This window comes from Benincasa hispida, chromosome 12 (genome assembly GCF_027475165.1).
Source record: "Benincasa hispida cultivar pf3 chromosome 12, pf3_genome.v1.1, whole genome shotgun sequence".
Taxonomy (NCBI): domain Eukaryota; kingdom Viridiplantae; phylum Streptophyta; class Magnoliopsida; order Cucurbitales; family Cucurbitaceae; genus Benincasa; species Benincasa hispida.
In genome coordinates, this window is record NC_143489.1 from 41,979,552 (window position 1) to 42,005,093 (window position 25,542).

Sequence of the window (25,542 nt, forward strand, 5' to 3'; positions counted from 1 at the left end):
ATTAAAATCAAAGTCTTTATTATGAATAAAAAGTTATCACTAAAAAAAGACAAATACTCTATTTATAGCGAATTAGAAAGCAAACTAATCATAATCCTAATTAATCAAAAAAACTAATCATAATCCTAATAAACCAAGGAAACTAATCCAAATCCTAATAAACCAAGAAAACTAATCATAATCCTAATCAATTAAAGATGAGACCAAGATGCCCTAATTTACCCTAATCCTACTACATCAATCTATCTAAGAAAGCAAATATGTAGAATATCTATCCTAAACTAGAAACCAATGCCAAATAATAGTAATTCTTTGCGATCATCAATTTATGTTTGTTGAATAAGAAGTTTTGGCTAATCACAAGTTGTCACGTCATCAAACGAAAGTCAAGGCCTATTGTGAAAATTATAAATTAGATCCGACCAAGTAATTAAAGTCGCTCGAGCCCAATCCAACCTAAGCCCATGATAAGTTTTTGGGCCAAATTAAAGATTGGGCTAAAACCCAACATTTGGGCCCAAACCCGTATAAGGTCATTGAGAAGCTTCTATAAACAGAAGCCTTACCTCTTCATTTGGGCGGGTTGGAAGCATCAACAACGTAGTTCTAAAGCTCTGAAAACCTAAAAATTGAAGTTCTAAAGATTTCTGAAGGCCTGAAGATTGAAGCTCTAAAGATTTTAAGACTCTGAAACTCTAATCGATCTAAATATTACAACCTTCTAAGGATTGAAGACTTGGAATACTAAAACCTCCTTGAATTCCAAAAGACTGAAACTCTTATCGATCTCAAGTTTATAACTTCCTGAAGATTGGAAGAATTGAAGGTCAAGGCCCTCTGAAGATTTGAAGTTCCAAAGAATGAAACTTTGAAGAATATAACTCTTCTTAAGTCCTCAAGTTTTGAAGACTGAAGCGATGAAGCTCTCAAGTTCTGAAAACTGAAGCTCTCAAACTCTCAAGCTTAAAGACTAGAAGATTAAAGCCCCAAAGGTTGATCCAAACATCAACAAGCCAGGGGCCAATCTAATTCGATTAACAAACCAGAAGCCGATCCACGTTGATTAACAAGCCAAGGACCGATCTAAGCCGATCAATAAGCCAGAAGGCAATCCAAACCGATTAACAAGCCAGAAGGTAATCCAAACTGATCAACAAGCTAAAGGCTAATCCAAATCGATCAACAAGATCAACAAGCTCAAAGGTTGATCCTCCAAGAAGATCATTAAGCCCAAAGGTCGATCAGCCAAGAAGATCAACAAGCCTAAATATTAAAATTAACTTTTCAAGAGAAAGAATCAAAGGATTATGTATTAGAGATTGTACTCTCTATACTGAAGAAATTAATACAAATACTGTTGGGATTAATATCCTAATTCTCCCAGAATCTCATAATTGTAAACTGTACACATTGTAATGAATAAAATAAGAGTTATTTTATTTGGCATTTACTCATATCCAATAAATAAAAGCTCCATAGTTATTGTATGTACAGTTAAGCATGTATATGAAATATACAAATGAATCATGCCTCAAGTGATAACCTAAAAAGGTTTGTAGTATAAGGATTAAGGAGGGATACCTGATCCTGGTGACACTACGGATACGACCCACTTTGTAGAGGTTTACAAGTATTGTGAACTACTACAGATGGTAGATCCTGACCATTCATGTAGAAACATGCGAGCGGGGATGTCCTATACAAAAAGTTTGTATAAGACCAGACCACAAGATGACTGGTCTCTTTATATAACGCCGTTGATATTTGAGACTTACATCTCACCTAAACGACCATAGGTGACATGACTTCAATCCTGAGTGTTTTGGGAACTCCTTCCTTTGAGGGCAGTCCTTTGATTAGTATGAGTAAGAGTAACCAGATTGTCAACTCAACAAGCCCATCTTTTTGGAAATTTGTCTGATTTGGGAGTTGTGAACTCAGTTACACAAGATGGAATTCACTTCTTCGAGGAAAGGGTAAATAGATAGATTGCTCCCTTAAGGGTTAATTCCGGGTCTTAAACATAGTGGCCACAACTTCTCTTTGAGAGAGAGGACACAGTCATAGTAAGACTATGACTTATGTTCATTAAAGAGATCGGTGGTACTTAAGGAGTTAGATGTAACTATAGGCGCATAACTGTTACTGGCCTAACTGTAAATTGTACTTATGAGCGATCTGTGAAGAGGTATCGCACTGTTGATTGGTAGATATGGACACAAAATATATCTGTAGTAAGGAGAGTGCAACTGTCGATCTTTAGTGGAGTGTCTGGCAGTTAACGAATGGTGGATCCCATGACTAAAGAGTTTCAAGCTACATGTCCATAAGGTCCCTTTGGTAGCTCAATAGATTCAAGTTGAGAATCAGTTCTTGGTATTGATTTGAAAAGTTCAAATTGACAAGAGAAAATTCGATTATATATGATATGATCGGTGTGATGTATGAGATACATCAAGTAGAGGATTAATGTAAATGAGATTTACATTAAGTACCATGAAATAGAAAAATAACTATGATTTATATGTTTCATGAGATGAAATATTAAAACTATAGGTTATAAATATAATATGGTAAGTTGGTTATCATATATATATTTATAATAATATTAATTATTGGATAATTATATCTTTTTCTCTAATAACCAATTGAGTGGGAGGTTATTGGTGGTTGCTGTTGATCGTGCTGTGTTGTGGTCGTAGTGTTCGAGCGTTCGTGTGTTGCTGTCTTGGAGACTGAACGAGCGTCTGTGATCGAGGGAGTTTGAAATATGAGTTTTCAAAGGTATGAGACTTTATCCCATGATCTTATTGTAAAACATGATGTAATTTCGTTTTGTGCATGACTTGTAAGTTTCAGTTTCTTAACTGTAATTGTTAGCGTTCAATTTCGAATGGAATTTGGAACGATCATTCCACTACTTATGGAAATCCTCATGTTTGATTTCCTTCAATTGGTATCAGAGCCAGGTTGTTCTCATATGCCAAATTTCAATTTTGTTTTGAACTTCTTTTACAGTCGTGATGGATTTTCTGCATTTGCGTTTAAGTGTTAAATGCGTTTGTGGATGGCGTTGATGAATGTTTATAGGTTAATTGTCTCTGTTTAAAAGTTTTCTTTTGATTACAAAGTGTTAATTTGTAAGGGCCCCTGAGTTTTTAGGCATAATTAACATGCAATCAAGTCTGTAATTCAAAGTGTTTGAGTTGGTCGAGTCGTTCGTGATGAAGTTTCGAAGCATGGTGATGCAATTCTCAGCGAAGAAGAAGACCAAGAGTTGGTCGTATTGTATAGCTTTAGGTAAACGATCGTTGAGATTTAGTTAAACGATCGTATAGTATTTACTAAACGATCGTTTAGCTAATGCTAAACGATGGGGTAAAGCATTTACTCTATTGCGTAGCATTGATTGCCCGATCGTGTGGACGCTGGAGGTAAACGAGCGAGTGGGAGTATTTGATGCTTATCGTTTAATAAAAGACGGGAGCACTAAACGATCGTGTAGTTAGCATGCCTCATCGCATAGTAACTGACTACATGATCACGCGAGATACAATACTTAGGCACTCGCTCAACGATCGTTTAGAGAATTGTGCTTCACCCATCGTTGTTGTCTAGACGATCGTTTAACGCTTGCGTTGTGCATTGCGCGCTGCAGATCGCGTACATCGTGCTTCATCGCATAGTAAAGGGACATGATTGTTGCTAAACGATCGTTTAGCTCTGGAAGCGTTGGTAAATGATTGAGTAAAGCGTTTACTCTTTCGTGTAGGTGATCACTCGATTTTGGTACACGATCAGTGGAGACGCGGACTTCAATTGGACGGTTCAAGACTCAATTCGCCTGTTTGAACCAGTGACTCTTTGCTTTTGTAATAATTAGCTTTTAGTTTTGAGGATTTGAGGCTAATTATCCCGGTTCATCAATTTTTGGTTAATATACATGAGATGTATGCAGTTTATATGACATAATGTATGACATATAGATTTAAAACCCACCTTAGGTTGTGCAATTATTCATGCATCATGTATTATAAGTGTTATAATATGGCATGATGAAATTACAAGAAAGCATGCACATGCATCATGAAATATAAGAGTTATATTTATGCATGCAGTAAGCATATTCATGCATCATCTTTATATTATAAGCATTATAGTATAAGGATGAATGGAAGCATGTTTTCTTGGTTCGTTGTTGTTTTGTATAAGTGTTATATAAAAAGTAGCAATGAATGAACAATGCATGGAGCATGACACTTATATTGTTTGCAAGCGTTATGAATGTCTTGTATGTGTTTGCTTTTCGTTGTGAATTGTTTTGGTTGTTTCTGTATAAGCGTTATAATATAAATTAGAACTAAAATTAATAAGAAAGAGTTGCATGCAGACTTAGGCGAACTCATGTTTTAAAAGGGTTTTAAAATTGGATTAAGATAGACCTAAGTTCAAGTTTCTAATGGGATTAGCAACCTAATTTAATCTTGTTAAATCGGTTTAATAGGATTAAATTGATTGACATAAAAGATTAAAATTGTATTAAATCTATCTATAAGGGACCTTTTGTCTAAGAGAGGTTCTGTCTAGACGAGAGTACTTAAGCTAACGGAAACGGAACACCCCTACCTGGGAACCTATCTGGAAAGGTGAATTAGATAAATTTTCTGCAAGCATGCGACAGTTGGTCAAAGATTCCGTTAAAGAGTTTAATGGATGATGATCAAAAGTTGTTCAACTATCCAAGGTAAAAGTTACTCTTGGGCAAACCTAAAAAGTCACTTAGTTAAAATTCTTAGCCGTGTTTTTGCTAAGTAAACTAAACCCTAGGTTATAAAATACTCAGTGGGAGGAAGAGATATATATGATATGTCAATGATTCCACTCACGTTCTCCCTAAATGTGCATGCCTGGCCTCGTGGTGCCCTGGGAGTATCCCTTCGGATGGTGTTTGCATGAGTCAATATCAAGGTGAACAGAGAGAGTATTTATAGTAAGTGGGTAAGAGTGGTCAAATTGCCAATTCAACAAGCCTACCTTTTTGGAGATTTGTCTGATTTGAGAGCTAGAAACTTGATTACACAAGATGAAATTCACTCCTTCCCCGAAGTAGGAGTAAGTAGATAGATTGTTCCCATAAGAGCTGATTCCAGATTTTGAACATAGTGACCACAACTTTTCTTTGGAAGAGAGGACTCAGTCATAGTAGGACTATTACTTATGTTCATTAAAAGAATCGACGATACTTAACTACTTAAGGAGTTAAATGTAACTACATGGGCATAACAGTTATTGGTTAGCTGTACTCACGAGCGATCTATGAAGGGTTATCGCACTGTTGATTTGTTGATATGGACATAAATATATCTATAGTAAGGAGAGTGCAACTGTCAGTTTTTAATGGAGTGCTTGGTAGTTAACGAATGATGGATCCCGTGACTAAAGAGTTTAGTCAGTTATTCACCTACCGTTGGAGCTTCAAGCTACAGGTCCATAAGATCCCCTTGATAGCTCAATGGATTCAAGTTGAGAATCAGTTCTTGGTGTTGATTTGAAAAGTTCAAATTGACAAGAAGAAATTCGATTATATATATGATATGATCGGTGTGATGTATGAGTTACATCAAGTGGATGATTAATGTAAATGAGATTTCCATTAAGTACCATAAAATAGAAAAAGAACTATGGTTTATATGTTTCATGAGATGAAATATTAAAACTATAAGTTATAAATATAATAAGGTAAGTTAGTTATTATATATATTTATAATAATATTAATTATTGGATAATTATATCTTTTTCTATAATAACCAATTGAGTGGGAGGTTATTGGTGGTTTTTATGGTAATCGTGAGATAAAAGGAAAAACATTTTCCTAAATTTATAATATTTGAGAAAGAGTTGCTATTCTCGGAAAGTACTCATGGTTTGCTGTCAAGTGAATTAGATTCACTAAACGATAGCTGAAAGAGAGACTATACGATAGTTCACTCAACTGGTCGTAGCTAAACGATTGCAAGGCTTTTTCTATACGATAGATTGCCTTCTTTTAAATGATTGAGCATTCGTCTATACGATAAATACTTCTCATCTCCCACTTGCTCAATCGTCTACACAATTGTTATTCCTCCGATCTCTTCCTCTAACCAAGTCCACACAGAACCCACACTTTTGGATTCTCACACCGAGAATACTAAGGTAGCCATTGTGGTGGTGTCCTCACTCAACTCGACTGAGTTCGAAGTTTTGGAGGCCGTTCGTTGTGTGTTCGCGCTATTCGTGTGGTGGTTGATGTTGATCGTGTTGTATTGCGGTCGTAATATTCGAGCGTTCGTGTGTTGCTGTCTTAGAGACTAAACGAGCATCCGTGATCGAGGGAGTTTGAAGCACGAGTCTTCAAAGGTATGATACTTTATCCCTTGATCTTATTACAAAACATGTTGTAATTTCGTTTTGTCACGACTTGTAAGTTTCCGTTTCTTGACTGTAATTGTTAGTATTCAATTTTGAATGGAATTTAGAACGATCATTCCGTTGCTCATGGAAATCCTCATGTCTAATTTCCTTCAAATACAAAGTTCAAATTCCACGAATTAAATTTCTCTAAAAATCTTGTAGGACAAGGTTTATAGTTTGTACCTGTTTTCCTTTTCAATTAGTTGAGAGCTAGTTTCAAATGGAAGTACTATCAACGATTAAAAAAACACAAAAACAAAAAAAATGCTTTAAACTATTGGGACGAAGCTTCTTTTAAACACTATTTTTTACCAAACAACATCGAAGCCATTCTTTGAAAAGTAGTAAAGTGGATAAACATCATAAGGCAATAAATTCTTGAGAGACACACATAGAATTCGAATTAGAATTCCAAGTAGCAAAATTTTAATTTCTTGATAAAATGTTTGGCGTGATGCAGCAAATATGAGTTGATCGAAATAGGGTCCCTTCCCTAATAATAGGCCTTTTTGTTTCTTTTGTCTGTCTGCAAGTGCAAGAGCAACTCCTGGTCGACTGCCTTTGGCGGACCCCAGGTCCAAGCAGCTACCTAAACTCAGTGAACTAATCCTCATAATCTCATTCTTTTGCTTTTATGTTATATTTTAATTGGGTTGGTGATCACTTTGATCAGATAAGACCATGGCCCATTCATTAACAATTGTCCTAATCTTCAACAAATTCATATCCTTTGCCCATCACTCAGTGGGCCTTCAACCACTTTTCCCCTTCTTAACATCTACACTCATCAATGCCATTGTATAACATATTCATATATAGAACCACAATCACGATTACATATACATATATAGAATCACAATCACATTACTCGGTGTCAACTTTATAAAGTGCAATAGTCTTCTGGAGCTTAAGCACAAAGTGCAAAAAAAAAAAAAAAACAATTTTTTCTTTTTTTTTTTTTTAGGTGCACTATACATATAAGTACTACATAAAGATGAGAAAACATAGCTGAAGTGAAAATATGAAAGGAAAAAAAACCCTAAACACAAAAAATTTTGCATTTAAACTTAGTAAGTTTGATTTTTAATTTAATAAAGAACAAAAAACACTAATTATGACTATATTTTAAAAATAATGAAAAAGCCCCAAGACACAAAGTTTAATGCCTTGAGACTTCACAAAAGGCACACCTTACGTTATGAAAGGACAAGGCGCCAGACTCCTCGAGTCTAGATGCACACCCAAGAGAGCTTTTTTAAAACACTAACCGTACGTGTAGCCCATGTAAATGAACAATAGACTTAATCCTCGATAATAGAAAGCCCTATATTTAAACTCATAACATTGTTTCATTTCTACCCATTTTTAATCCCGTAGGATATAAGAAATCAACCCTCGAGAAAGACCATTTTTTTTCCCCTAAACCAGATGAGAGTTAGTTTCAGCTAAAAATGTGACCACCATTTTCGAAGTCAATTCAATCTAGGTTTTTGCATTGATTATGATTGATAAATTGCCACCTTACGCACACCTCAAATGTTTTCACAAGACAACCATGTGATCCTACTATATATTATTGTCAAACTAACTCATAGGATATTAAATTCTAGATATACAGGTTGCTACTAGAGTTTATGCCAATTCCCTCTAAGTCCTTTATTATTTACGCCAAAACCATGGACACTACATGATTTTGATGCCCTAATGAAATCTTTCATCATGTAGGACCTATTTAGAAAGGAAACATAACATTTATTTACGCATGATTTGTAGACTGGAGAAGACAAATGCATATTATGAAGTCATTTTAGCCCAACAGCATAGGGCAAATCAGCGTAAATTGGATGCATCATTTTCTAGAACCAATTGGTCCAATTGTACAACTTTTACCATGCGATGAAACCTAAACAGATTCATATATGGCTACCATAACCAAAGAGAGGAATTTTTTTGAGCGGAAGAACTACTAACTCGTATGAATGATGAATATCTAATACAATACAAGGTAGCATTTTAAAGTATAAAGCCAATTTCTCAAGAGACCACAAAAACTAGCACCACAATATTTCCATCTTAAACCACCAACCTCAATATTGAGTATTGTCAAAAACCCATGGTTGGTGCAGGAAAAGCTCTCGCCCATTCATTTGCACCGCTCCCGAGGCTATATCTTCTGCACGCTTCCTTGCTGTTTCATCTCTTTTAGCAGATGCCTCAGCATCCTGCAAATAAGAGGAGGTGGCTGGTGATAGATGTCAAACATCAACAACTCAGTTACTTCACTGACACACAAATCGTCTCATAAAAGACAGGTGGAACGGTTTAGGTTCCTTCCAGTGGTCAGTTAACTCCAACAAAACCGAGCCTGTAGTTTACGTCACTGTCAATCAATTGTTGAAACATGTGATTTAGAACATTAATAGCCACCAAATTTAAAGATAGCTACTTACGTATTGCAGGTATTTTCACTAATCCCCTTCTTTAACAATTTCATCAAAATTTCCATGGAAAATGGGACTCGTATTTGTTTCCCGGAGGACTTCACGATCGGAAATAATTCTTCCCAAGTTGTTCTTCCCCACTTCTTTATCCTTGGAAATGAAGTGCTTGTCAATTCTGTTTTAATCCTCTCAATTATAGTTCGTCTACATTCTACTTCTACCCTCCATAAAGATTATGATTTTTCATTTAAGAAGATCCTTTAATGATCATGAATCTGAAGATTTGGCTAATCTCCTTTTTGTTTCGACAAGGGGTTTGCCTATCCCGAACTTCAAATGGATTCTTGAGCCTTCAGGAGTGTTCTCTAGGAAGTCTCTTCTTGCCCATTTAGTGTCTGAATCCAATCCTCCTCCTGTCTCCTCTTTCTTCTCCCTGATCTGGAAAAATCCAGAGAAGATTAAGTTCTTTGCTTCATTGGTTTCTTTGGGAAGGTTAAACACTCTAACTTCATTCAAAGATCTTCATCCATGGTTTTATGTCCCGATGACAGTGGTGAGTTGCATCATGGCATGTGATGTGTGAAAGGGATCTACAGAGGCTCTCATTCATGTGATTTGAAGTTGCCACTTTACATTGACACTATGGAGCAAATTCTTGAATATGTTTGGAGCCAATGTGCCTCCCAGAGGTTGAAGGGCCATGGAGGTGGTATTGGTAAATTCCTCCTTTAGTAAAAAAGATTTATTATTTGGCACTGGCAGGCAAGATTCTTCATTACATTGTGAAATCTATGGCTAGAGAGAAACAAGAGAACCTTTCAGCGTTTAAAAAGAATCTTGGGAAGAGATTTTGAATGCAGCAAATTTCAATGTCCTTCTAGGTATTCTGGTACTCTGTAACTATCCTATTTTTTATTCTTAATAGTTGAAGCAATCTCTAGTAATCTTGTTTTATTATTATTATTATTATTTTCTTTCTTCTTTTCTACTTTGCTCCTTTTTATAGAAGCAACTTTTTTTGTAGGCCATAAAGCTGGTTTCTTATTTAGGAAACAAAACAAAATAATCCTAGTCCCTCATAGAAGGCCAGGACTCTAGGACTATCTGAGTAATTTTATATTTATACAGACAAACCTTTCCTTTCTCATTACCCAATTCCTTTTCCTCAATTAATCCATCGAATATTCTAATTGAATCTGATAGTCTGGAGGTCCTTAAGTTGTTGAATGATGAAGCGGTCGACATTTATGAAGTCCCTTTCTTTATTGATGAGGCAAAGGCTCTAGATAGTGAAATGAGAATTGTCTCGTTTTCTCATGTTTGCAGCAACCAAAATGCAATGTCGCTCTAGTGCCCATAAAGCTTTTGAGGAGCAAGAATCTTCCATTCTACAAACTCCTTTTTCATTCTTCAAACTCCTTATCTTGAGCGGAAAATTAGGTTCTTAAGTTGTTCGTGTCTTAGTGATGTAATCTCGTACGTTCAGGTTTGTTGCCCGTTAAGTTGTTTATTCTCCAAAAAATAAAATAAATAAATAAATAAATAATAAAAAAGCTTTTCCAAAACTTAAGCCGAATTGGGTGTAAGCAAAATTGAGAAAAATTGAGACCCTTTCTACAAACAACAGAGAAAACAATTCCTAGGTACCTCTCTAAATTGAATGAATCCTAGAGGTTTTCAAATCCCCAAAAGTCGTTCCACGAAACCCTAAATTCTCTAATTTTACAGGCTATGGCACGGAAATACAATTAATTGGCACCTTAAAGAACTCAAGCAAAGCAATGGCACATCAAAGAGCAGCGATCAAAAGAAACCCTAATCGAAACCTAAGAGAGATTGATGAAGAAGAAGGGAAGTACCTTCTGCCGCTTCCAGGATAGGAACTGAGCTTCCGTGATCGGAACCGTCCTTGGATTATGAGATGCGCACTTCTCTTGTTCCGTTGCTCCTTCTGCCCCCATTCTGTTTACTGTATATCAATTTCTTGGATTTGATAAACAACCTCTACGAATTGCCGCAGCCTCTGTTTTATTCGAATAAAGATGAGAAAACAAAATGAAAAAAAAAATAAAATCAAATAAACTAAAATAATTCACTTATTTATGATATAGTCAATTATTAATGATAGATCGCAATAAACATAATAGACATACATATCTATTATGATCTATCAATATCTATCGGTATCAACTATAGATATTTATCTCAGTCTTATAATAGATAAAGAGTGACAATTTGCTATGTTTATAAATATTTTCGACAATTTTACCTATTTAAAACGATTATTCAAAAAAATAATTTTCAATCTAGGTTATGAGTGGGGTTTAAATTTGGTTCTTAAATTTTAAAATATTAAATATTTGATTTTTAAGTTTGAGTTTGGTTTCAAATATTATAATTTTATCTTTGAGATTTTATTTCAATTTAGTAATAGATTTCGAAATTTATATTTTAAGTTCGATTTTTCATTAAATATTCAGTTAATTTCTATTAATTAATTTAATATAATTATGAAATAAAACTTAATTTTAATAGTGATGAAAATAGTAAAACTCATTAATTACAATTCTTTCAAATTAATTAATAACCATTAACACTCAAGACGAAAAACGAGTGTTTAGTGAAAATTAAGGATAAAAGTACAAATTTTGAAATTTAGAGACCAAATTAAGGTATAATTTAAATCTCAAAGGTAAAATAGTAACATTTTGAAACTTAGTTACTAAATTAAAATCAAACTAAAAACTTAAACAATAAATGTACAACATTTTGAAACCTAAGAATCATAGATGTCAAAAATACGGATAAAAAGGTTTTTTTTTCATTATCATTATTTTTTAAAGTAAAAAATGCTTACCAATTTAGATTCATTTTATTCCATTTGATTTGATTTGTTTTTTTTTTCAAATGTTTAAATTTAATTCAGGTAAACCTATTCTCAATCCATCTTAAAATTAGTTTATTTTTTAACTTAATTTTATAAAACATTGTTAAATAATAATTATTTTTGTTAAAAAAAATTAACAATAAACTAACCATAAAAATCGAATTTAAATTTTATTAAAAGTATACCAACTAAATTTAGATATTCAAAAATATTTCAAATATATAAACTAAAATAAAATAAGACCAAACTAAGCTAATATTTCAACCAACTAGAAGTATCTATAGTTGCGTTGACCGCTAATTTTGATGTTTTTCTTTTCTTTTTATTTTGGTCTCTAATGTTTAAGAAGTTTAAATTTAGTTTCTTATACTTAAACATGCATATCAAATTTCTTCTTAAAATCTACTTTCAATTGATTGGTGTTTGATGGACGAAAAAAGAGATTTGTCGAAGGTCTTTTTCAACCAACCAAGTAAAATTTATAATATCAATCTCAAAGAATAGTATTAGTATCAAGATCATGTTGATCCTTTAAGGGAACTCAAAAATAGTTTTACATGACTAATTTTTTTAGCTAAAAAATAAATGAGGGACTTTGGTTTGGATTGAAAGCAAGTGAGATAAAATAAAAGTGATGATTGATTGATTGATTCTTTGAATGCGACCTAACTAGATGCTTTTAGTTGAGGGAAGTCGAATCACTCATATTGTAACAATGATAGGATATTGCTTATGCTTAGCTACACATATAAGTCTCGTTTGATAACCATTTGGTTTTTTGTTTTTTTTGAAAATTAAGCCTATTTTATCCACATTTTGTTTTTGAACAATGGTTGAATTCTTAGCCAAATTCTAAAAATAAAAACAATTTTTTAAAAGCTACTTTTTAAGGTTATCAAAATTTGGCTTATTTTTTAATTATTGGTGAAAAGTAAACAATAAAGGAAGAAATTTGGAGGTGGAAGTAGTGTGCATAGGCTAATTAAAAAAAAAAAAAAAAAATTACCAAATAGGAAAATAGTAATGCTAAATGGAAGTCTAAAGTGCCTAATCAATCAACATATTTAGATGTAATGCATCTTAGACATGTCAATCAACCACATTAAGTTCCAGAGATAAAGCTAAGATGCATGACAAGCAAGTAATATCTCACAAATTAAACACTACGATATTCAACTAAGTTAAATAAACAATGCTTATTGGCTGGGTGACCAAGTAACTTCACAAGTTTAACTTAACTTTGTTATCATGTGATTAAAGATCTCAATGATTACGGGATAAAACTTAGTCTATAACGATAAATCATGTAACTTTGTCTAGTTTGTCAGACATTCACAAAGAAACAACATTTTAACATTAAGTTCCTAAGAACTAACTCGATTTAGACGGTTAAAGATAGCTCATTTTGGGATCTATAAGTGTTAAACATGCACGACACTTAAAAGTGACCAAATTTCTTTTTGAAAATTCTACCACTCGATAGTGTCATATTATATGTGGATATAAGAAGTCAATTTTAATTTCAAACAAGTTTTAGAGTTGAATAATTTTCATACAGTCGCGTTAGTTGATATTATAGTTTAAAATTAAGTAAAAATTATGAGAATAAAATGATTTTTTAAGTGAGTGAAAAATAGTTAGAGGGCATTTTAGTCCTCAACTTTTCTTGGATGGAATGGACTAGTGCTATGAAATTTTGGAATAACCATTCTAATTATTCATTAGAAGGATCACTGGCCTGAGAGGGATTTACTTTATAGTTAGACTATAAACTAATTGTTCATTAGAGGTAAATAGTACTTGAGGAGTTAGATGTAATTATAGGTGTAAAAACGATAATTTGACCCAATTGTGATTATGAGCGATTCGTGAAGGGTCAAATTACTATTGATTGGTTATATTCGTAGACACATAAATATATCTATATTGCGAAGAGTTTAGCTGTGGGTCTTTAGCAGAACAACCTGCAGTTAATGAATGTTGATTAATTTAATTAAAAAGTTTAATTAATAAATCTTGTATCATTGGAGCTTCTAATCTGTAGATTCGGTAGGTCCCTTTACTAGCTCACAGAGGATAAAACAAGGAATAAATGGTTTTGAAATAATTTGAATTGTTTAAATTATTTAAGGGAGATAGTGATTTATATTATTGTGATTAATATAAAGCATAATGTATATTAATACATTATAATATATAGATAATTATAAATATGATTTATAATTAATGCTATACAATTAATCAAAGTAATATATTTGAATAAGATTCAAATATTAATTATATGAATGAGATTCATATAAATACCATAGGTTAAAATTAGTATGAATGAAATTCATATTAAAACTATAGGTTATTAGAGAGTTATGCATTTGAAGATGATTTAAATGCATATTTAATTAAATAAGTGATATTTAATTAAATTTATAATTAATTAATAAAATTAATTAACTATTATATTTATTGTTTAATTTTATAATTAATTAATTAATTAATTAATATTTATTTAATTAAAATTGAATTTATAATTTTATTTTAACTAAATAATATTATTTAAAAAATAACTTCCCTGTAACTAGGGAGTAGTTGTGGATGTGAGGGGAGTTAACTCCCCTGCACGTTTCTTTTTGTAGCTCAGGTTTTCATTCTGTAATAAGTTACAAAAGAATACAGAAAGAAAATTCTCTCTCAACTATAACTCTCAAATTTCCTCTGTCGCTTTCTTTTTCTCTTACAAAACTAAGAAGGATCTCACCATCATGTCTTTTATCCGGAGAATAGCAAGGATTCCAAATGGTAGTGTCTTTGTTCGTGATCGTTCGAGTCCGAGGGAGGAGTTTGTAGTTCGTTGAGTTCATGACATGGAGAAGAAACCTTAGAAAACAGTCTTCAAAGGTATGAATTCTCTTCTCCCTAAAGCATGTTGTAGTTTAAAATGTTTATCCTGTATTTCTGAATTTCTCTATTTTTTATATTTTACAAAATGAATTTCACTGGCACATGCATTCACATGCTTTCGCTGAGGAATTTGATTCCTTCAGTAAGCATAGGCCAGGCTGAGGCCAAGGAGAGCCTAGGCTAGGCTATAGCTAAAATGGTAAACCCAGGCTAGGGCGAGGCTGAAGTGATGAACTCAAGCTAGCCGAGGAGGTAAATCTAGGAAAGACCGAGGCTGAGGTGAACCCAAGTCAGGCCGAAATCAACTAGAGGGGACAACCTGTAGAAGCATTGGAGTTCATCCCCCACACATCCAAAGAAAAAAAATCAATATTGGGACCAAGCTGGGAGTTGAACAAAAAGAGCAAAGCTAATGGAATTCCATAAAGTAAATGCAAATTTGTTTGGGTCACATGAAGACATGTCGAGAATTGATCCTAGCGTGATAGTGCACTGATTAAATGTTGATAGGGATTTTAAACCCATAAAGCAAAGGTGAAGGATGTTTAATAAAAAAACGTAATGAAGTTACAGCCGACCAAGTCGAAGATCTTCTTAAAAGCAGGTTTCACTAGAGAAGTACTAGATTATCGTGAATGGCTTTCTAATGTGGTATTAATCAAGAAGGAAAATGAAAAGTGGCGAATGTGTATCGAATTTACTGATTTGGTCAGCATCGTGCATCTTGATTTTGTTGCGATGTATGCCCTAATGCCTTGTAGTTAGGGCATACAGATAGAGATACAAATATATTATTGTATGTTTATCCTGTACTCTTTTGTTTGTTTCTTTGTTTTCACGTTTTTCCAAAATAAATTTCAAAAGCACACGTGTTCAAGCACTTCTGTTGAGGAATTTGATTCTTTCAGATTTGGTTATAATCTTGAATAGGTATCCATGCAACTCAACATCTTGTAACCTGCTGTACACCTATTAACAGATCAATTATTTAGAAGAACATGGAGGTATATGTAGATAATATACTAGTAAAAAAAAAACCAAAGCGGGTCAACATGAAGTCGACTTGAGCGAAATTTTTCAAGCACTCCGAAATAAAAGATAAAGTTAAATCCAAGTAAGTGTGCCATTGATCTAATATCAGAAAAATTCCTAGGATTTATAGTTCATCAGAGAGGGATAAAGGCCATCACAGACAAAATTCAAACTATCTTGGAAATATGATCTCCAACAAACCTCAAGCAATTTCAAAGTTTTAATGGTGGAATAATATCATTTAATAGATTCTTGAATAGGGCCACAGATAGATGTTTACCTTTCTTCAAAATCTCAAGGAAAAGATCTAAGCCTGAATAGACAGATGAATGTGAGAAGTTTCAAGGACCTAAAGACTTGTTTGGTTTTAACACCTCTTCTCGCAAACTCATTATTGGGGATGAATTATTACTTTACCTAGCAGCCTCTGAAACTATGATGAGCTCAGCTTTAGTCAAAGAAGAGAATGGACTCCAATGACTGGTTTAATATAGTAAAGTAATGGTGGGAGCCGAGACTAGATATCCTCAAGTGGAGAAGTTTGCTCTTGCACTAGTCACATCAGCTAGAAAGTTATGCCTATATTTTCAAGCATATAAAATTACTGCCTTAACTAATTTCCCTTTGAGATAGGTATTATAGAAACCAAAGGAATTGAGACGACTTATGAAATGGGCAATAGAACTAAGTGAGCATGACATTCATCATAAACCAAGAGCATCTACGCAAGGTTAAGCCATGTGTAACACCCCACATTATAAAATTAAGGCTAATTTGGGATAAATGATATCTTTAAATCGTTTTCGGTCCATTAAATTTAAATTAATAGGACTTCTTTAGGGTCAATTTTAGTTAGCCTCGTAAGTTGACCAACCTAAATTTATTGAAATGTTGGAGAAAGAAATTCGTTCTAGTTAAAACCTTTAATTTCAAGATCTTGAGTTGATACTTGATTATTTCCCAAAAAAAAAAAAAAAAAAAAAAAAAAAACAAACAAAGAAAGAAAGAAAGAAAGAAAGAAAGAAAGGGAAAAGTGTTTTAGAAAACAAGGTATTAGGTTGTTTGGATTTGTTTCCAACACTTAGAATCCCATATTTATAGATTCAAAACAGTTTCAGAACTAGTTGGACACCTTTCAACAAGAATCCGAGGTTGTCTTGGCGTGTTCTAAACTTTAGAGCTCTGTTTAGATGTCACACCCCGCCCCCAGCCCCCTTCTGAGCTCGAGGAGAGGCGTAAAGGACCGTAGATACCAACTTTTTGTGATACCTACTGCCCATCTGAACCTCTTTACTCTCATAAAACTTTAAGCCAAAGGTGTAAATAACAACTGTTTGATTAAACTCATTTTTTTACAAGCAGTACAATGTTTATACAACTCTTAGGCTTAACTATCGAGTTTACAACAACTCTTAGAACCCGGAAGTGTGACTGTGGATGTGGTAGACCTTGACCTTAGCAACACCCTGGAACTCTTCATCTTTCTCTACCTGGGAAGAAAAACATGAAAGAAAAGAATGAGCTTCAAGAAGCTCAGTGAGTGGTAAGCAACTTCTTAGAGTTTATTTTAACTCATAATAACACAAGCATATAACATATATGAGGTTAGTACTCAAGCCTTTGGTTTGAATGAATCTGTTTTCAACTCTATCTACACACACGATAGATAGTTAAATTGATAAATCATAAACGCTTACTCTCTTGCATTCCTTATATTTTCTATGTCTCCTATGTGCACATAGCTCACTGCTTATAGGCTCAGAAGCTAGGCCTGCCGGCCTTCTGATCATCCCATATGATGTTCCTCCCACAGGCTCAGGAACTAGACCTCTCGGTCCCCTGACCATCCTGTGAAGTTCTTCTCCCGGGCTCAGGAACTAGGTTTATTGATCCCTGACCATCTTGATCACTTAATCTCATTCTTATGCTAATTACTAATTCATAACATAAGTATATATATATACTCTAAAAGATATGCTTAAGACTTAAAGGAAATTACAAATCACCTTGGTCGGGTAGGAACCTTTCTATTTAGAAATTCCTTGATTTCCTCAGGCTCCCTTTTGAATCTTAAATTCTAGATTCAATTTTAAACTCATATTACTTATTATTCTAAGCCTTATTTCGAGATACTTTCTTCTATAAACATGTTCTAAAATTTCTCAGAAAACTTACCTTAAAATTTCAACTCAAAACTTCTTGTGGTTTGGCCGACATCCTCAAAATATCAAGACTGACCTAAGCTTACCCGAGAGCTCGACCCTTATGTTTTTTCTTCACTATTCAGCCTGATTCCTTGGAGCTTCTTCTCCGACAATCTGCCTTGAAAATTAGACTCTCTGAGCTTTCAGGTGGCTTTAGAATCACTCAAAATGCATGAGTATTCTGGGAGAACTTCTCGTCTCAAGTTGATGCTATTTCAAAACTTCACTGTTCGACAACATCTCCTCTTCTTGGAAACACATGGTCTTCCTCCAAAACTGCACTCAAACACTCTTCTTACTATATTTCAAGAGGATTTTGGGTTATGAACTGAAGAGACACTCTGTGGTGGTATTTATAGACCAAAGGAACTGATCATTCTCATCTTACAAAGTCTTCAACGCAAGACACCTCCTACTTTGGAGTGTTTGCACCATGTTTTGCCACCACCTACTCCCTTGCCATTCACCTACTTTCATGCCACTCATCTGCTTGCATAAAGTTCGAGTTTTCTTCCTCATGCACAAGACTTCTTTGCATGAAACTCTATTCGTCCACCTCCTACTAACTCAAGCTTAACCTCCTCTCGGTTCAGCCACTTATCCGGGTGAACTCATCAGCCTTGCGTAACGCAAGCCTTAGCACCGCTTAATCAATTGGCCCATTGTCTAGACCATCATGTAGCTCTTGTACTTCATCACACAGCTCCATCGTTTAATGAATCTCTCGTTGTCGCTTAACATCCAACCTTCTCGCTATTGTTCAATCGTTTAGTGCCTACACCCATCGCACATTTCCTATGCCCCATTGCTTAGCTCCATCGTCTAGTGATCTCCCACTCTCAACAATCTCACTATCGCGTATCTCTCACCGTTAACAATCTCGCTGACGCTCATCGTCTAGTGCATAACCTATTGTGTAGCGCTGACGCTTATTGTCTAACGCATCACGCCCATCGTCTAGCGCATTCGCTCATTGTGTAGCGCTTGCGTCTATCGTCCAACACCCGTGTATCATTTAGTGTCTATGCTTATCGTTTAGCGCCCGAGCTCATCATTTAGCGCTATCGTCTAGTGCTATTTTCTAGCACTATCGTTTAGCTTCTTCGCTTATCGTCTAACGTTTATGCTGATTGTGTAGTGCCATCGTTTAACGCATCACTTCATCTCGTTTAGCCCCGCACATAACTACATGATCGTCCGCCCAGTGCCTTGCGCTCAATGTCTAGCCCTCTCGCTCTCGCTCATGCAGCTTCTTATCATCCTAACACATGAGCAACCTTTGGGTAATGCCTCTTGGCAATGCTTCGGCCAACATGCATCCAAACCTCACAAGCTCAACGCATGGTTGCCTCTTGGCTTCAATGTTTAACTCTTTTTAACTTCTACCAACTTAGCCTTATTAGATCTTTATGCGTTAATGTTTCCTAACACCACACACATGGTTTCCTTTTGACTTCACACTTAGCCAAATTTTTACTAGTTAATGCTCAACTCAAAGCTGTTCAAGGAAAATCTATTCAACACTTATAAATTTTCCTTCTCTTCAACATAGGATTTAACTTATACTTAGTTAATTTCCTTAATTACCTGCTTAAGTAGGAAAATTTGAAATCCAGATTTCACATTAGGCCCTTTCGAATTGATTTTAGGTGCTATAATTTAGTTTCTAGTCGTGGGTGTTCCTTAATTGTAGTTGAACTTGATTTGAGATGCTTAAATTGAGGTTTAAGTCCAATTTAAGTAAGATTGCTCATTCTTAATTATTGTTTTAGGCTCTAAATAAGGTTTCAACTTAAATTCTAACCTTTGAAACCATGTGTTACTATGTCAGGAGCCTTCAAATTCATTTAGAAACACTTTAGGACACTTAGGTAAGTAGATTTCTACTTGATGGGCTTTTATGTTGTTTGTTGCTTGTTATTAGGTTTATATCTATTATGTATAAATCTATATATGCATCTTGTTCTGATTCTTAAATGATAGAGCATGTCTTAATGTTCATTGCGATGGTTATGTCCTTGAGGAATATGTGAACTATAGTCATTGTGACTAGTATGTTGCATGTTGAACTTAACATGTGTGAGTAGCGGAGTATGACGTGTAAATCATGTGAGGGTGGCAGAGTATGACGCATAAATCATGTGTGAGTGACGGAGCATGATGCGTAAATCATGTGTGAGTAAATGGCATGATGCATAAATAATGGGTTGTGTGTTGTTGCATAGCATGGTACATCAAATCATGTATTAATATGTTTATATGTACTTATTCTGTGTTAAATCGAGAATGTCTCATTGCTGTGATTAGTGTGATGTGAATTTATTCTTGTTTGAATAATTATGAACTATGTATGTTTTACATAGGAATATTTGATTTATGAGTGTAGCATAATTTGGTTGGCATTTACAATTGTTGTGTATCTCTGTAATCTATATATATTATTTGGTAGCCTTTCAGGTGTGGGCTATTTACCTACAAGTATGTCTCGACCCCCTTACCCCCAAGGATTTGTAGCCTTTCAGGTGTGTGCTGATGAGAAAACCTCAGAAAGATTGGGATTATGTCATTTTTAGTTTTTTTTTTTTTTTTATGTGAGTTAGTTTTAGAATTGTGGAACTTATTATAGTTTCAAGTTATTTTCAGTTGTTTGAGTTGAGAACTTGCAATAAGCTTTAGTCGGTTTATATGTTTGAGTTTGTTTAGTTTGGTAAGTTATGTTGAATCTGATTAAGTAGTTATTTGAGTATTAGTATTTTGGAAATTTTGGCAAATTTGTTGAGGAGATGTTGTCTTAGATGTTATTAGGAGTGTATTCTTTTTTAAACAGTCATTTAGAAAGAAATTTTGGTTTGAAATGGTAGTGTTGTTATACTGTTAAAATTTTCTAAAGCATAAGAAATAATAAATTAGTTTTAGGTTAGTAATTTTCCCTAGTATTGTGTTAAAATTTGGGGTCATTACACCATGGCTGATTTTGTTGTTTAATTAACTCCAACCACAAGGAGTACTGACTAGGCCGAGGTCGAGGACAACTTAGGACGAGTCAAAGTTGGGTTGGAGGCTAAGGTGAATTCTCTTCAATCAACCCTATGACCTTATTCGTCAATGGATTAACAAATGTAGAAAGTTATAGTGTAGGATTACTGCTCATGTCCCCTCATGAAGAGTGATTTGAGTATGCACTTAGATTCAATTTTTGAACTTCCAATAATGAAGCTGAATATGAAGCTCTCCTCACAAAATTAAGAGTTGCAAAGGAAATAGGTGTTTATAACCCCTTGCTATTAAGTGATTCTCAATTGATAGTAAAGCAAATAATAGCTAAATAACAAGCCAAAGAAAAAAAAAAATAGCAGCGTACTTTTCTAAAGTTAGAGAAATTCTCACCTTATTTCCAAAGTACAAGATCAAGAAAATTCCAAGGTCTTAGAATGCTAATGCCGATTCTTTGACCCAATTAATAGTAGCCTATGAAACAGACTTGTACATAACAATTCCAGTATTGTTCCAACCAAGAATCCCTGACGAGGAAGCTTAAAAAATAAAGGATTCTAGTATAAATGAGGTCAAATTCGGAACTGAAGTTAGATAGAGGACTAACACCATAACAGAAGAGGAATTTGGAATGAAAACAACATGGTTGGACCCAAAGATATTTGAGATAAAGAGAACTACCTTCGGAGCAAGCAGAGGCCAAGAAGGTACAAAGTTTTAGAGAAGAGGGTCTTGTATTATACAACAGTAAAGAAACGAAGTTTTAGAGAAAGAGATCTCGTATTGAGAAAAGTAATTCAAAGCACCAAGAATAAAAAAAACAGGAGCACTTGCCCAAACTATGAAGGCCCTTACCAAGTTGTTAAGGTAGTTCGACCTGGGACCTATACCTTAGGTGATCGCAAAGGAAAGATCCTCTCTCATCTGTGGAATGTAGAGCACATAAGAATCTACTATCAGTAACTTACTAACTTATTTTGTTGTTTTCATTAAATATGTTGATTTTAAAACGCTTGACAAGTTATACACGCATAGACATGTTAATTCTTCTTAAGTAAGCTAAAAGTGACTAGGGTAGAAAAATGGCACAAAAATGATTGAGGCTCGTGAAGCCGAGGCCCGAGTTGGTTTATGGCTCTGAGGCTGAGGTAGGTCCCATTTCTTTTTAGAGCCCACTTTGTAGTCCTTCAAACCTCGATTTGAGACAACAAGGTGATCGAGGCTCATGAGACTAAGGCCCAAGTCAGCTTGTGGCTTGAAGCTGAGCAAAACCCATTTCTACATAGATCCTACTTCATATGAAGAGTTATAGTCAGTTAATTCACCAAGGAAAGCCCAAGATTGGCCCAAGGCTTAATAGGGTCATTCCATGGAAAACATGGGGATTAAGAATCCTATAGCCTTTAAGGCAAGGAGAGCCAAAAGTCAGTTGACGAGCTTGATAGCTACTCCGAAAGTACAAATGCTAAGGAACGCCCAGGAATTTACTAAATTAAGCCATGTCAATGGCCACACGCTTAAACCAAAACTCAAGAGGTGCACATCTTGAGAGTAGAGCATTTACAAGTCCAAAAATGGGCAGGTCAAAAGGCGAACAAACATATTATACTATTATGTACCATGGCAAAAAAATACTAAATATACTCCCAAATTAGGATCTTAATACTAGATCCTTAATAGATTAACCTCAAAATCCCAAATGGGAGTAAGGGAATAATGTTATGGATAATTATGGACTTGTAAAAGATGAAGATAAAAGTAAAAAATGGAGAGTTACTTAATCTCAAAAGAAAACGAATCCAGAAGTGGCTAAAAGCTTGCTCAAGAGAATTTCTAATAATTAGAGAAAAAAGACAGTTGGGTCAGAATCCAATTGGTCAGTAGGCTAGCAGGCCCGCCTCAGACTCATGGGCCATGGCCTAGGCCGAGTCGAGGGGAACCTCAGTAAATCATTCACACTGGCCGATCCGAAGTGGCTCTCTATTATGGAACATCCCTAGTGGCCTAAATCCAGCCTTGAGTGTCCGATTTCCAAATAGGAAAAGAAAGTAGATTCTAGATCCTAAAAGGACAAGGAAAACCCTTGTCCTTCATTATAAATGGAGCATGGAAGTCATGCAAAAGGGAAGTTCTACTCCTCTATCTCTAGCTTGCTCTACCTCTTTTGCTAAATACTGACTTAAGCATCAGACGTGTTGTGGCAGGCTCCACACTGCTGTTTTCTTTTCTTGTCTTATAGATCTTCTTTCTTCTCCAAAATAACAAATTTATCGTTAAAGGTACGTGAAGGACAGGTGAGTTTCCTTGTCTGAATTTTGGCATCAATGACATATATGCTCAATTTTGGGTGCTTTGTTAAGAAAGCATGTGAGCTCTGAAAATTAAGCCATTTAAATAAAGCCAACAAAACACCCATGTTGTTAGAACCAAAATATGCCACGTCTTTAGTTAAATCCCCATTTGAGATACCAATCTAACATCTCTCTCACCTCCTCTTTTCAGTTTTAGCTTAGGCATGCAAAAATAAGGGAATGAAACTAAAGTGAAGAACAAACTTATGGAGAAGACTTAAGCAAAATTCAAAGAGAGAAAACTCATTAATTAAAGTAGTTCGACATTAAAGGCCTACATCCACTCTCGAATAAGTAGCTTGACTTTTTTATTCCTAATCTTTCATTCAAAATCTCACTTTTACAGATTTTCCACTCTATCTTTTACAATCCTAGAGCATTACTTTTATAGAGGAGATGAAGGTGGTTGATACAAGTTATTTGATGGGTAAATCGATATTTAAGCATTTCAGTTCTTAAGGTTAATTGCCAATTGCTTTAGTAACTTATTTTATGTTTTGAATTTGTTGCAGTGATTTGATCAGGAACTTCACAAAATCTCCACCTTGAACAAATCTCCATCTCAGCTACCAGCCTCATGTCTCAAACACTTCAACCAGGTGAGTCTTCAAATTTTAAAAGATTAAGATAGTAGTTAAACTTAGAACAAGCCACCAATATATTTAGAGAGAACATTTACTACATTCTCTTCTATTCCGACTTTAGAGATGCATATATTGTCTTTATCAATAATATTTATGATGAAATGTAATTTTAAATTAACATACTTCATTTGTTCATGGCATTGCTGATTTTTAGATAAGTGTGTTGCACTTTGGTTATCACACAACACATTCCCCACTTTTTGATTGAAACTTAATTCACTAATTAGTCCTTGAAGCAATATGACCTCTTTTACGGCCGATATTGTGGCAATAAACTTTGCTTCAGTGGTAGATAAGGCTACCATTGATTGCAAATTTGACATCCAACTTATCACATTATCTTCAAGTAGGAAAATAAATCATGTCAATGATCTCCCTTAATTTAGATCATCTACATAATCTGAGTTAACATAGCCATGTAGTTCCAACTTCATATCAGTGGGATTTTTGTATAGTAGACCCTTTCTAGAGGTCCCAACTAGATACCTTAGTACCCATTTCCTAGCTTCTCAATGATTTCTTCTAGGGTTTTCCATATATCGACTAACTAGAGTTAAACAAATAAGCCACATATGATATTGTACAGACCATTAAGTACATAAGGCTTCTCATGGCATTGGAGTATGTTAGTAACTCAAAACTACAAATTAGTTTTTAGTTGGTCTAGTCAATTCCTAGTTTCTAAAAAAAATAGTTGAGATTATTTTTAGTTTCTAAGTTCCTATTCTTATGGAGTTAGTGGAATTAGTTGCTAACAATGTGGAATTTATTTTTAGACTTAAATGTGAATTTATATGGAGTATTTTAGAATTCAATGAACGTTCTTCCCATTTTCTCATTTCTCTCTAAATAGTTAGAACTATAGTGGTATTAAAGCTGAATTCTTAAGGGACTTGTGAATGAGAATGAGAAATCCTTAAGAGAAACCAAGTAATACACTTATGAGGATTGAGTGAGATGAAGTCAGGACCAAACAATATTTCTTTATTAGCCCTACCTGTGTTTGATGGTGAGAATTACCAAGCATGGGCTATCAGAATACAAACCTACATAGAGGGTTGTGATTATTGGGAAGCAATTGAGAATGACTATAAGATTGCTCCACTTCTTGATTATAAACCCCAAACCCTATTTTTTCTACTTAAGTATGTTAATTTATGTGTTAATTAAGTTTAAGTATAAGTTAATATTATGTATTTAAGGAAAAGCTTGAGGATGACTAACAAGAATAAAATATTCTAAGTGTTGAGGATGGTGTTCTCGGGTAGAAAATTGTGTAGGCATGGAATGAGGAAAATTTGGCTAAGTGTGGAAGCCTTTTGTTGAAGGCCTTGATGCGTTGAAGAGGTATGCGGCAACCTAAGCATCTTGAGGTTAATGTGGGCGCTAGGCATGAAGTTGTGCACTGATTATGTGGCTAAGTGTGGTCGATGTGATGTCATGCGTTAAGCATGGGCAATGCGCTAACCAAGCCCATGTTGAGGTTAGGTAGGCATGGGCACACACGATAGAGCAAGAAGGCCTTGGATGTGTGATTGTGACTATGCATTGGCTAGGCAAGGGCTGTGAGCAAGGGAAGCCAAGTGATGACCTTGGACAAGGCGATGGGCGTAGGACACGTTAAGGCATGCGTTGACCAA

At 34.6% G+C, this 25,542-nt stretch overlaps 1 protein-coding gene across 1 annotated transcript; it reads right to left on the minus strand.

Moving 5' to 3' along the window:
- Positions 1-8,085: 8,085 nt before the first annotated feature.
- Positions 8,086-10,968, minus strand: LOC120092690 (zinc finger CCCH domain protein). The gene is made up of 2 exons (XM_039050840.2): positions 10,755-10,968; positions 8,086-8,676 (listed from the first exon to the last, which is right to left on the minus strand). The coding sequence occupies exons 1-2, from the start codon at positions 10,854-10,856 to the stop codon at positions 8,542-8,544; spliced, it is 237 nt and encodes a 78-aa protein (XP_038906768.1). The 5' UTR covers positions 10,857-10,968; the 3' UTR covers positions 8,086-8,541.
- Positions 10,969-25,542: the final 14,574 nt, after the last annotated feature.